General features: G+C 38.9%; 1 protein-coding gene across 5 annotated transcripts in view; it reads right to left on the reverse strand.

Moving 5' to 3' along the window:
• Window positions 1-591: 591 nt before the first annotated feature.
• Window positions 592-14,630, reverse strand: part of WARS2 (tryptophanyl tRNA synthetase 2, mitochondrial) — a 44,560-nt gene continuing 30,521 nt past the window's right edge. For 2 of the 5 annotated variants that reach the window (XM_038145408.1, XM_038145429.1), the window contains exons 3-6: window positions 13,527-13,607; window positions 11,735-11,820; window positions 8,965-9,083; window positions 592-6,974 (exon numbers count right to left, since the gene is read on the reverse strand). In XM_038145408.1, coding sequence (XP_038001336.1) covers window positions 6,526-6,974; window positions 8,965-9,083; window positions 11,735-11,820; window positions 13,527-13,607 — 735 coding nt within the window. In that variant the 3' untranslated portion in view covers window positions 592-6,525. The remainder of the gene's footprint in view (window positions 6,975-8,964; window positions 9,084-11,734; window positions 11,821-13,526; window positions 13,608-14,630) is intronic. The other 3 variants (XR_005257945.1, XR_005257944.1, XR_005257942.1) reach the window with 3 other exon arrangements.

A 14,630-nucleotide genomic window follows, 5' to 3' on the forward strand; every position in this document is an offset into this window, starting at 1 on the left:
TGTACACAGTAAATTCATCCACTTCACAGCTTCCTTCTAGGGGGGTTTATGTTGGTAAACTTAAGGTATGAGTGTCACAGTTTGGACCAATTGTCTCAACGGTGACAGCAGTAATCCTCTCCCAAGCAGCAAGGCCCTTCCTCCTCATGTACCAATGTTCACGCATAGCAAAGATGGTAGCTCTGAGACAGAAATGGGCTTGGTCATTCACATCCAGTGCTTTTTCCTCCTGAATATCCACAAAATTTCAGCTTTGGGGGTGTGCAAATAGATATATCACTAAGAGAAAGTTAATGAGGACTGTCTAAAAGTAAGGGATGCCACACTGCCACTCGCAGTATACATTTGGCCTTCAACCCTTAGGAGAAAATTTCTCTTTTTCCCATTCTTGCTATAGGAACATCTGCCAGGCAGGCCATGAAGGAGTAAGTGTGGGCAGAGCAAACCCCAACCCACTCATAGATATTTCTTGGCTTAAATACTCAAGAGGCACTTATTGAAATCTTTGTTATTCATTCAGCAAACAAAGAGACTCTTCAAATATATTTGACAAACTGTTTGCAGTCACAATAAAAAGTCAGTCTCACAACATTCGACATACAGGTTTTACTTTACTCAGAGAGAGATGTGGCTTAGGGGATGAAGCATGAAGGTAAACAGTGTAAATGAAGCCAGAAACCACCTACACCAGAAACTGGATAATGCCAGAAAGTAGCCTTGTTTTGATAAGTTTCTTATTTGGCTTAATGATTTCTTTCTATAAATCCTGGGGCATCAGGAAAGAACTTTTCACCAAAGACAGCAGAGAACATACATCCAGCATTTCAAACCAAAGTTCCATTAATTTTCTCAGCCACTTCACAATGATGAATGAAAATAAAGTCACGCCAAACTGAAATTGGAGAAATTGCAGAGTCATAGATACAACAGCACGTGGGACAAGTGACACTATCCATGTAGCATCTTCTCTGTGCTTTGTGTTCCCACCTGAGCTGCGAGCATCTGGTTTAGGACACAAGAGATGTGGTACTACCTTGTTCTGCCATGAGCTATTATTTCCCACCTGTGAGGGTTAATCCAGTAACCCCTCAAATTAGACTCATACTGTCTTTACATTATTGTACTGAGGGAGCAGATGGCTTACCTTATGTCACCATCGCACTCAGCTGTGTGACTGCTCCTGTCAGCTCTATGAGTGAGGCTAAGACCATGCTATCACAGGCTTTATAAGCCAAGCTTTACAAGCATGCTGTTACTTCTAAACATTTAATAACTTTTAAGGATTTTTGTTCTGCAACTCTTGTCTTGACATTTCATCTTGCACATACAGCAAATGCTGCACATCTGGAACTGATTGAGCCTTCTGGTGTGGCACAGATTTGCTCTGCTCCCGTCTCACAGCCATGTTGGAATGCTGAGAGTACGACAGTGCAACAGACGTTAAGCTCAGTGCTTAATTTTATGTCCACAGGCAGCACGAGCCCAATCCTGTAGTGGATAATCTCATCTTCAGTCATGGTGTTCTGTGACAGCAATTTACAACAGGGGCAGAACATCTTCCCAGGTGTTAAACTCTTTACCTGTGCAGGATGTTGGCATTTGGTTTTATATAAAACAATTGTGACACCAAGGCTGCTGCCTACAAGTGAAATGATCAGTGAATCTTCCATTTCCAAAATGAAACGGGACTGTTGCAGGTAAAATGATTTCTTATTGACACACAATAAATACTTACGAGTCAAACCTTCCACAATACAACCATTAGCACAACAAACAGAATAACAGAAAAGACAGTGAGAATCAGAGCAGAATCTTTTGTGATAATAAAGAGAATTTTCCATTACTTCAGCTGTCATCTGGACAGGACTATGCAATAAAAAGCGTCCTTGGGAATTCAATATTTAAGAAGTCGTCTTTCACAGCTGAGTGAGCAAAAAAAAATCCAAACCAAAACACCAAAGCTTTAAGCAGATAAATTAATGTCACATATGACTACAGTTTTGCTGCAGCATTTTCACCAAAACTGGCTGATGCTAACAGTAAAGTCCTACTATATAAGAGATTTTAGAAAAGATGAGAGATGTCTGGGTTCTTCCAAGGCTTTTGACTACACAATATATTGACATTCTTCTTGCAGCTACTGTCAAACTTGCCTAGAAAGAATGAATAGATCAAATAATTAAAAGGGAATTAGACAGTCCAACACAGCAGAAAGAGGGGTTTTGTTTTCCTGTCAAGAACAGATAATATATTTCCTGAACAAAACCCCTTTTCCACTAGACTTCCTCCACTAGCTTGCTAGACTATCTCTCTGTGCAGCAGTCCATCAGTCATAAAAAAAAAAAAAAAGGTAGGCAGCATCCAAGAGCTTAAATGCACAGATCAAAATGGTGAAAGATCCATCCCTTGAACTGAACGTAAATCTAACCAAGCTGAACTGCTGAAAGAACACACTTTCATCAGCAGTATTTGCTGCTACACTGTTGTCAGGATCATAATATCCCTAACCAAGGATAAGAAAACATTTGCTTTGCTAACCTATGGTTCCCAAAACATTTAGATGCAAGTCAGTCCCCAAGGACCCCATTTCACTGTCCTTCCTTAGACGTTCAGCTCATTTTTATGAATTCTCTAGCCTTTAATAGATGCAGCCATAATCCTGCAAAGGATTCGCTTGAATTGGTTGTAGATGAACAAACACTCAATCAGAACTATGCAGAAAGCCTTCCGGGGAATCTGAGAAGCCAGGTCATGGTGTATGAAAACTAAGTATCATCTTTTAAGAGTTACAATTATATTCCAGTATAATGTACAATATCTATGCACCCCACTATATGAGGCAGGGACTTATGCTGGAGCAGTCCCAGAGTCAATTTATGGGGCCAACCATCATTTGGAATCTCTGCTGCAGAAAACATTGTTCCTGAATCTAAAATTCTGAGTATACTCTGTGCTCTAAACTGAAAGCACAGTGCTGAGACTCACTATGTGATTTCATGATTTCCTAGGAACAACCAGCTGGAAAAATGGATGTCTCGAGTGTATAAATGTTTTTGTTAGATTTTCGCAAGTAATTCACTGTGGAGTTGATGTTTTATCTCTAAAGGTGAGTGAGTCTTACTAGGAGATGCTATGTCTGACACATATGTAATGGTTTGGATCTGCAGCGGGCCAGGTGCACTAACAGGAATGGCAAAAGAGGAGATTTTGAGTCTAAGGCAGAAATTACTGATGCCTTCTAAATAAAGAATCATTGTTTCTGCTTCCTTTTCTTCAGTGAGCAACACAGCATGGGATGAGGATATCTCTCCACCTCTCCACCTTTTGACTCTTTTTATTTCCATTAGGAAAGATATATTTGGACCTTTTTCTCACTCTGTCCTAGAAGAACACCTCGCAGTGACTTCCACAATAACATACGGCATGTCTCTACCACACTGCAGCTGGGATGAGGAGTGTGCTTCTGCAGAAACTCCCCACCAACTGCACTTCAGCTGACATCACAGAGAAGTCTTAGAGAATGTGATTTGGATAAAAACAAACATGAAAATGCATTTCAGGAGTGCACCTATCGTGTTGCAAACAAACATTAAATCCCCAGCACTAGAGTTTGTGCGAAACAAGTAATTATGTGAAACAAATTTGTTTTGTGAAACAAATAACTATGAAACATAAAGCATCAAGTCTTCTCCAACCACTGTTCTCTAAACAGCTGTTCTAACTCAACTGCACTCCTTAGTAAACACTGCCACAGAACCTATACAGAATGGGTGTTTATAAGACATTCCCAAAGGGAAACAGGGAGGTAGACGTGGAGAGAGTAGCTTGGAATCAACTCATTGCTTCAAGCTCAGCTAAACCACCTGAGTGCCAAGATGGTTAACTTAGCAGAAAAAACATGCTCTAAGAAAACTCAAATAGGCAACAGATACCTGTAAACATCTACCTTTGTTGTCTCCTCTCAAGGGATTCTAAAGATCATGGTTGTTAATGGAATTGGGATTATTTCACCAGCCAAACATATGTTATTTTGAGAATTCCTCCACAGGAGCAATAAAAATGAAAAGCCTAGTCAACAATCAGTAGGTTTATATACTCATTTTACACAAGTTTAACTTTTCTGAAGATGAAAAAGCATGTATATTTCCTTACTTGAAGGAAATAGGTCAGGCAAATAAGATTTGTTTGACTGACAGGGGAAAGGGAAGGAAAAACCCCCAACGTATTATTGAGTTGAAAAGAGGCAAATTAGTGAATTTGCTTGAAACACAGCTAAACATGTAATGCCTTAAACCCCCTACCTCAAAGAAAAGGCTCTTTTGAAGTTTTTTTCCCTGCTTTACTTACATAATTTTCTGAGAAAGAATCTAACAGTTTTGGAAAGATTGCTCAGAACAGTTTAAGTAACAAAGCAAAATCACCTGTTGGTGTCAACCCCTCCCATGAATGCTCCTATCTTACTTCTACTGCAGAAAAGGTGTGTTGAATGGCAACCCTATATATTAGGCAATTTGAGTATCAGAAGTGTAAAGAGACCTTGAAACTCTGAGTTGTCTTTTGCATATATGCTTCTATCTTTGCTAGTGAAAAAGAGGTACAGGTAGAAACTAGATACACTAGTATTAAAGATTTTCAGAGTCTTCATGAGGACAGTGTTAGCTTCTCTCAAGGTACATACTGTGGGACCTTTGCAGAAAGCAATCTGTATTAAAAAGCGCCACAGCAAACATTTTATGCCAAATCAGGAAGCAGCAGTAATTGTGTGCCTTAATTTTTCATCTTAGTGCTCTAATGCAGCTGTTAAACACTGACAGAAGTTTTGTAAAACTGTGTAAATCTGTACAGTTATAACATGTTCTTTCCTCATCCACTACAGCTTATTTAAAACCAGAGACAATTTTTGAATATACTTATTCTTTCCAGAGGACATTACCTTAGGCTTGTCTACACTGAGTTTGGTTCCAATCAGTCTGTCTCCATCCACTCCGCTCCTCTAGTCTTGCCTAATTTTAGAAAATCTGTCATCATCATGTTCTTGCATGGCAGTTCTCTTCTTCAGATCCCTAACAAATAAATACAGGTCTCAGCACAGATCTGGAGACGCTCAGTCCTCAGCTTTATGTTTTGGAAAATTAAATATTTCTTTCTAAATCAACTCACTATAATTAACTAAATACTGCTTTTTAGAAAACCCCAAAACAACCAACCAACCAACAGTACTATGTAGACCCCCCCCCCCGCCATGTTTTACTAACTCAGTCATGTAAGACTGCAATCCTTCATGACAAATGCCACAGGCATAGCGTGGTTATGAGCTGCCAGAGCACAGGATTAACTCAATTTACAGTACAGCAATTTCATACACAGCACCATGAAGTGTAACGACACAGCTAAATATGCTGGCACAGGATCAGCAGGGCTTTCATTACCTTTTAACATGTACTACTACCCCTCTTCAGAACATGGTGTCTCCTTTTGGCAATTCCCCTTTGCCACACATTCCCAACAAGTGCCACAATCCGTGAGTCCAAGACTGTGGATCTTGGGAGGCCTAAGATCAGGTCAGGCTAACACTACTCTCCCATCACAACACTTTCTCAAGGCTCTGTAGTGAAGAGTCCACAAAGATCTATTTAACTCTATTCTGGCTCTGACCTTAGCACAATTTTCTAAAGAAGCAATTTTGTAAACTTTACAGAAAGTTCTCTGATTCTCAACCCAAGATTTCTTTGATTCGGGATTACATCTTCTCTTCTACACATTTTTTAAAGCAATTCTAGACTTGATGCTGAACTGAAAATCCTGGAGCTGCCTGTTAAACAGAACAGCAGGTGAAATAGCAGCAGCTGAAGCACATGTCATTTCTCACTGAAGTACCTTGGACCTGACCAGCAGGATGGCACAAATGGCAGAAGTGAAATTCACTTCATACAAACTACATAGATACAAGAAAGTAATTCACACTGAATTTGAAGAAACTATAAGGAGAAGCAGTAAGTTCCCTCTTCATCATCCTGTTTATTTTTAAGTCTTTACTTTTATTCTGGTTATCCAAGAACATGTTCAATCACCATACCAAAGCTGAATAAGCCCCAGTAGGATAAACTGTCCATCTGTAACAACAGCACGTACACAGCTAAGTATGTTCTTGAGGGGATTACAAATCCTTCTGCTAGATTCTGATCACTTTACCTAAACTTCAGCTTCTTGCAGTGGTCAGTGAAAAAATCCAAAAACCCACACAGGCAACCTCATAATCTGCTTTTGCACAATTTCTTTGTGAATTGTGACTGCTTCTGTCCTCCCTCTTTGACTAGTCAGACAAGCTTAATGCTGGTCCCACTGGAAATACCTGGCTTCTTGCACATTTTTTAATGTAATCACCTTCAACGTTCTCCTTGGATCTTCCAGGAAAAAAAGTTTTTGTTTCAAACCAAAATGATTATTAATTAATAAATGATTTTGATACAAATAACAAAATCTCTGTCTCATGATACAAAAGTCCTTGTAACTACTCAGCAGCTTCTATTGAAATCCCACCAGTCTCCTTATTTCTTGATAGATAGGAGCAGCCAGTTCTTTCGCTTTCTCTGCTCCATCCTCTAAAACCTTTATCAGATGAGACTTGTCTTCCTGGAGTTTCTTGATTTCATTCCTGATAGGTGCAAATTTTTGGATAACCGACTCTGCTACCACCATTTTGTAGTGAGCAGTGTCGAGCCCAGTGGCTTGGTGCAGCACCTCTTTGATGCTAAGCCCTGTTACTGCAGCGTGAATGGACACCAGATTTGAGACACCGGGGCGAGCGGCGGGGTCGTAGGTCACCTCCGAGGTAAAGTCAGTCACAGCTTTGCGAAATTTCAGCACTATTTCATCAGGGCTGTCTGCTATGTTAACGGTGGCTAACTTCTGTGGGTCTGACTTGGACATCTTCGCCGATGGATCTCTGAGGGATTTTATTTTCTTGGTTGTACCTTTAAAAACAAAAAAGTTATGAGCACAGACAATGGTTTCTTATGACAATTGCTAAGAACGATGTGCAGCTATATGATGCTGTTTATCCTTGCTCAAAAATGAACTGCAAGCACAATCATGTATGTTCATGTTTAGTCCTTGCATCCTTCTTGTCCTTCTAGAGAAGCCACCTTTCTCCTCTCATAAACTGAATGAAGCCTGTTCCATCTCTCCCATCCTCACTAAGCAGGAACTTCTGCTGGGGCTACTCCTAGTATTTTATGTGGCTTACATGCTGATTTCCTCCAAAATTTCTCCCCCCTTCTATTACTGCACCTTACTGAATGGTTCTGAGCGGTGGAGAAACAGGCTAACTCCACTGGTAAAAAAAAAAAAAAAAAAAAAATCCCATAACAGTTAATCTCCTTATTTCAGGAAACTCTTCCACTCAAAATCTCTTGGAAATTCTCCTAAATCTCAGTAAAAACAGTTATTAAAATTCTCCAACTCAACACTGACCAGCTCTGTTAGATGTAAAGCACTGTTCAGATAAGAAAGGTGTGGGTATTGTACAAACTGCGAAGATACATGCATGTACATGAAACAGATAAGTAGCATCAGGAGAATATTGCAAAGTATTTTACAGCATCAATCCACACTGCTTCAAGTTTTTCACCAAGAAAGATCATTCATGGAGTACTTAAATTATCATTTATCTACAGAGTACTCATACCAGTTGTTTTTAGACACCTAATACAGCCAACGAAATTACCTGCATACTGCTCATAGATGGCCTATGTACTCAGTGAAAGGATAAGGGTCCTTCCAGCATACAATTCAGATTGCCCCAGAAGGTGCTTTGTTCTGAAATCACCTTTTGGAAGAGTCTCTTCTGCAAATTTGAAAGAGTCCACGTAATTCAATTATCTACAGATAGTGAGTCTGAATAGGTCCCTACCTTCTCCATTCATCTAGGATATTTTGCTGGTTTGCATATACTTGTGAACTTAAGAAGGAATGCTTTTTGGGAGCAAAATGAAATGTTTTTTTTCTTTTTTTTTTCCAAATTGGGCTTTAATGGTAAACAGTCTCACCTGCATCAGAGGTTACATTCAGCTCCTCTCTATAGCGCTTAGTACTCCATTAGAAACTGTAGTGTTTGCAATCCCTAATATTATCAAAACTCCACTCTAGGTCTAACACCATTTTTGTCACTGAGGCTTGAAAACTGAGAAAGGTTTATTACTGCCTGTCTTTTCTAAGGTGAGAGCTCCGTGCCCTTTTGGGGGCGAAGGTCTCTGCTGTGCATTCCTCTACATTACTTACAACAAAGATGCAACGCTTCATCCTTGCCCAATTCTTCACGTTTCTTAGCAAACATGCCATTTGTGCCATCTGACTCCTCCTCACCCCCCGGCCTATGACCTTATAGCTCAAAAATGGCTGAGAAGATTTTCCTTGTAAGTCTTCCTGAGACTAAGATCAAAACCATAAAGTCTTAAGCTCTGTGACAGACACATATTGAAATACTCAAGCATATATTAAACACCCTTAAAAAAAAATTGGAGCACTGTACATATAAACCAACAGCCTTTTCACCATCCTTAAAATAAACATCTCTGACTTGGACACTGAAGAATTCCGCTTGCTAGAGGTCTCTTGCCTTGTTGCTTACACGTGTCCTGAATGAGCAACATGGAATAGAGACCCTTCTCTTAAAAGGTCCAGTACTTGAAGAGCAAGGCTGACTGGCAGCAGTAGAGTGCAACTGGCCCCCTGGACTAGAATACCAGACGTCATGTACATTCCTCAACCATGGATTTCTAAAGCCTTATATCTATCTTGGGAGTTCATTTTCACAGCCTCTAGTCTCTTGTTGCCAGTTTTTTATTTTCCACTCCCCTAATATCAGTTTGCCCCCTTTTCTTGGGCCCTGAAAATATTACAACAATATTTAAATCCATCTTCAACTACAAAGTGCAGTTAAGGGAAAAAAAATAACTAACTCACTTAAAATGGCTTTGGGCACAGGAAAGAATTCTCCATATTTCTTGTTGAAATGTTGTGCTATATCTTGGGCTAGTTCCAGGTGCAGGACTTGATCTTCTCCAACAGGAACACGTGTTGACCTTTTAATAAAAGACAGATACAGGAAACTCAGCAAAGCCCTCTGGTTCTGCTGAAATGTTACTCAAGACTGTAACGGCTTCTGCCATGACTGAGGGCCAGACTGAGCCAAACAGTCCCAGCTAGATATAGGTGCTGTGGGAGCAAGATCCCAAACTGAACATATTCAAGCATGACTCTGCTTTTTATGCTGAACTGAAGCACATAAGCAAGGGCAAAAATAGCCCTTTGTGAAGACATATATGGCAAAGATATCTGTAAGAGCAACTCATTAAACTCAGCTCAAAGAAAGGTTTCTTTAGTATCTCCTGCTGCCTCTTTAGAGATCAAAGAGCACATGCTATAGTGTAAAAAAAAAAAGTAAGAAAGATCTGTAAGGCATAAAGTGCAAGCAGCTCGTCATGTCAAGTCTCAGGAAAACATAACTGCTGCTGAGGAGTTAGTACTGAGGATGTATCAAGGGAAGGAAAGAAGAGAGTGTTTCTTCTTCATCACAACTGTATAAATCATGTGGTCCAGTGCCTCTTTTGTCACAAGTGTTATTAGAAGATTAGAACTGCTGGATTCAAAGGATAGCTTGATCTTCTGGATTGAACTCAATGGCTTGATTACACTTATGGAGGGAAACACAATCTGCATCAGAGGACATGAGGAGGTGAAGAATCCATTACTTCCCCTGGTGATTCTTTCCCACAGTTAATCATACTTGCTAAAAATGTATGATTCTTTTAGATGAGGCAGACTTGAAATCTTGCCAGCTTTTGATTACTCTCCCATCCCCCAGCAGATTTTTTTTCTAAGGCTTATGGGGTATTGAGCTATGAATACTGGACATGCTCCAAAATAAGGAAGTTCACCATGCATCTTTTAGTTCCCAGAAAATTTCAGATCAACATGGTATGCTTTCCTTCCAATTCTGAATTACTGGGCTAACATCCAGGAATCAATTTGTCCACCTTTATTCCCAACCAGCCAGCAAGGCAACCTAAAAACAGTTACAGTAGGAATCAATAGGAAATCACAGTGCTCTATAACTGAGAGAAAATCAGTTACCATAATCAATATACTTTAAGCAGGTCAAAAGAAATGTTTCCATATGCCAAAATGGTTCCATATTCACAAAGTTTGCCACTAAACAGAAAACATATTATCTCTATAAAAGTCTCTGCACGATACCTTGCCTTTTTCCTTGCTGTCTTTTTAAAAAAATTGTTCTATTCTGGTGCTATTTTTACTCCTTTCTGTCATGTATTTACCTTCTGTCCATTTTCCTGTCTCTTTGATCCTTGGTTCATCTGAGCTAGTACTGTTTCTCCCCCTCCTCCTGCTCTAAATTCTATTATTCTATCCTCCTGCTCTAAGTCTATTTCATGACTGCTGTTCCCTTCCTGTGTTTCTGTTTCTCACCAATTCTTGTGCCTCATATTATTTTGTTTACATTAGAACACTTCTTGTTAAAGATATTAAATCAAATTTCTTCAAAGAGGTATGGTTTCTCTTTCACTTCCTTGTTTTGTGCTCTGAGTGGACAGCCTGCTGTTAATACAGATAGTAGCCAGCAAACCACTGGCTTTGCTAAGGAAAGATGAAACACCTGATCTTAGTAGAGATGGAGGAGACAGACACGGTTGAGCTCAATCAAAACAATGTGATTTCTGATAAAGTTGTCTAAATTTCACCCTTAAATACTTGACACTCAAATCACTCAAACATTTGACAATCAAATGGGACTCACTTCAAATAAAATCATTATAATATTCAAAATAATTCTGACTTTTGCTTGCTTCCTGTTATTTTTAGTTAAAATTTAGGTAAATTAGAAATACCATCTCTTGGTCTTCTAACAGTCCCATTTTCCCTACTCTGATCAATTAACATGAAATTTCTCTGGATACATTTTCCTGAATTCACAACTGGTTAATCTTGGTTAGTCTGACCTGACATTCTTGTCCTCAGTCTTATGTTACTTCTCTATCCCAATCAATACTCACAACTTTCTTCAGAACAATGCTACAAAGTACATAGGCTCTGAACATAAAAATAACTCATATATGGTGCACTCTTTAACATTTACTTACTGAGACAGTTTAAATAATATTATGAAATACAACCAGTCATGACAACGCACTACAAACTCCATTAGCCAGGCTACAGGCTTAGGCATGATGAGTCCCCAGTCCCTCACTAGGGGCTGTTCCACTGCAGCACTAGCCCAGGTACTACAAGCTCCAGTCAATAAGTTACTCTTTTTCATCAGTATGAACTGGCCTACACAGAATCCCCCACTAATATTGGTATGCTACATACGGACAATTTAAGTACCTCTACAGTACACTGCATAAAATAAAACATAACTACTTTAAAAAAAGTGTATCAGTGTGAATGTGTAATATGTATAGTTAAACATCAGTCTGTTATAATTGCCTAAGAATTATTGTCATGTGACCAGATTTTGCTCTTTACAGCCCTGTCAGTAGCTTTTTAACCAGGGTAGATTTCAACCAGCCACTTGAGAGTCAGTCATCCACTTCCAATCTTCCAATCTAGTCACACCCAGCTCCCCTGCTCAATAAGTTAGCATATTGACCTGACAAGCATTCATTCCAATGTAGCTGAACAGACATTGCCCATGGGCTCACATTCTGCCTCTTACTTGTACAGCAAAATATCTGCTGCTTGAAGCACAGGGTAAGTCAACAAACCAACAGTTCCTTCGCTATTCTGGCTGGCACGTTTCATCTGTTTGGAAAAGAAAAACAGAGAAGAATCACACTTTTGACTAATGGCATGACAGTGTCATGTAAAATACACTCTTTGTGAATATATTCTGGTTTATGTCTTATATTTATGAATGTTATGATAATGTCTTATATTTATGAATGTTATGATATTCTAGTGAGAAGGGAACACAGGGTTTCTTTTGTTTTCTGTTTGTAACCTTATTAATGGAAATGTTTTCAAATGCAAAACCATCAGGCTAAGTTATTAAACTTATAAATCCTACTTTTTAAATAGTGTCTTCAGCAATAAATTTTTGAAACACTTCATAATGGAGATACAAAAAGGTATTAATACCTGTGTTGGAGATCAAGACACAGTGATCACACACAGTCACCAGGACAGCCAGTGACAGCTGGGAGAACCCAGAACTACAGAGGCAGACTCCAGTGCTGTCTCCATCAGTTGTCACTGCTCCCCACAATCCACCTAATGCTTTCAAGTCCTCTACTGCTCCCTGATATGGATCACCTAGATCAAGACAGTCAGGCTACAAACACTCATTCTGTTCCAGTGATGCCATAGCTATGTTTTACTTTTAGCAATACTTTAATATACTAACCTCCTTGAAATCTGAATTATTTCATTAGGACTGTTCAAATATATTTAGACTTATCTCATGCTCTCCAACAGATCCTGAATTCTGTCTACGTCTTAAGTGCCTAGGGTTTAGGGAACCTAATTTGCAAAGCCTAGCACCTGTAACACCTATCTGTATGTCTGGAAAGTCAATCCAGTCAAAGTAGGATTTAAGAGCTTAACTTTAGAACCTCATGTTTGAAAAGGTTTGCTTTAATCTATGCCATGCATTAACACTGGTTGCTGTATTTAAGTTTTACTGGTTTTATTTAATTAAGAAGGAAAACAGGAAAAAAGAAAACATCTGGAGGTATTTAAGACTGCTCTGAACTCTGCAAGCCCAAACTGCTCTTAAGCTGTTGGTTTTTTTTTTTTCCTTTTTCAGATACTTTTCTCTCCTGTCTTTTTCTGCTTACTAAATGTCAAAATAAAATACAAGGAAATTAAATGCAAGAACTGCATCAACTCTGTTGATGGAGTCAGGCTGATGCAACACCAAGATTAAGAAGATGAACATTTGACACTCGTAAAGGCAAACATTTAAGATACAGTATCACTCAGCACATTTTTAATATTTATAATTTCTATATTCCTCTTCAAACATATGCCTCTTTTGAACACTCTTCCATAAAATCTACAGAGCAGCCACTCTTTATAGTGGAAAATGAAAAGCTGTTTATGGAACTCTTTAATCAGCAAGGCCCAAGGTTTCCACTGCAATATCTTCCATTACTTTTGCATTATTAAACAAGCACGGAAATGACACTGAATGTTCTAGCAAAATCAGTTTAACAACAGCAAACAAACCTCCTTTTAAGCACAGTTTTTCTGCAAATCTCTGCCAAAACCACAATTCTGTAGCTTCCAGCAGAAAAATGTTCACTAAGAGGCACAGACCTGGAGAGATATGTTTTACCCCTTCCACCACAGGACTATAAAACTAGTAAACCTAGTTCTGCAAACTAGGTTTAACTTAAAGCAAGAACAACCAAGGTAAAGTTGGTACTTCACAGATGACAAGTATTTCCAGGACAACATTTCTACTGAATTCCCATAATTTTTTTTCAAATTTACCAAACTGTCCATACCTTCCACTGGGGCAAACGTAGCAAACGTGGCACATTAGTTAAGCACCCAAGAATCCAGGCAAGTTCTGCATGCTCAGGAACCTGAAATTATGAAGTTAGAATCTATTTAAATCTTCCTCCTTTATATGCATATTTTCTCAAAGTCCGTAAGAATAAATTGCATCAAAGACGAGAAAATAATTTATTTCTGTATATTACTTTTTCAGTAAGGTCAAGTGACAAGCTAATGGAAAGTTTTGGACACTGCCAGGATTGAATGCTCTATACTAAAATAGGATAGCAAGGTTCTTGACCCTATCCACTCATATTCTAAACAAGAAAGAAAATGCTTTAGCAATAACAGAGTTGAGCACACATGTAAACTCCTTTGCTTGAATACTTGATTTGCTCTTTGCAATATTGGCGGGTTTGAATCATTAAGAGCATGCTAACTGTCTCAAAGATGTTCAAAGCTTCATGCCTGCAATATGATATAACAACCCAGTAAAAAGTGTTTCTTAACAAGTAAAAAACTACTAGGATTATTAATTGCAATTCCTTTGTTGTCACATTTTAAATACAGTAATTTCCTAGCTAGCAGTCATTGGACTACTTTGGTGACCAATGTGTAAAAGTATTCAACCTCCAGACTACAGCTCAGTGGCCAGAAATATTTCAGGTTGATTCTTTCCCTTCTTCCTGCCTTTCCCACATATTCAGGGTTTTTATTAATTCCTTCATGCTTATTTGACCTGCAATCTTCTGTGCACAAGACAAAGTGCAACAAAATACTGGAGTAAATGAACTTCACGGAAAATACTAAGCACAAGACTCCTATTTCATCTAGAAGGAATCACCATCTGGTTGAAAGTGGTTTCTCATTTCTTTCTTCTAGTCACGGACGGAGAGGAGATGGTGCTCTGTTGCACTTGTGTTGACAAGAACCCTCTTTAAAAGCTATGCAGTCATTGATTCAGCCCCATCAGATGTTGCTTTCGCAGCCAAGACTGCACGTGTGTTTCACTGGATCAGTAGATTTGACATTACATCAGTTACCTAAACACCAAGTGATCTAAACAGCATTTGTTGGGTTGAATACACAGTTCTTGGTCCTACCAAGTTATA

This window comes from Motacilla alba, chromosome 1 (genome assembly GCF_015832195.1).
Source record: "Motacilla alba alba isolate MOTALB_02 chromosome 1, Motacilla_alba_V1.0_pri, whole genome shotgun sequence".
Lineage (NCBI taxonomy): Eukaryota > Metazoa > Chordata > Aves > Passeriformes > Motacillidae > Motacilla > Motacilla alba.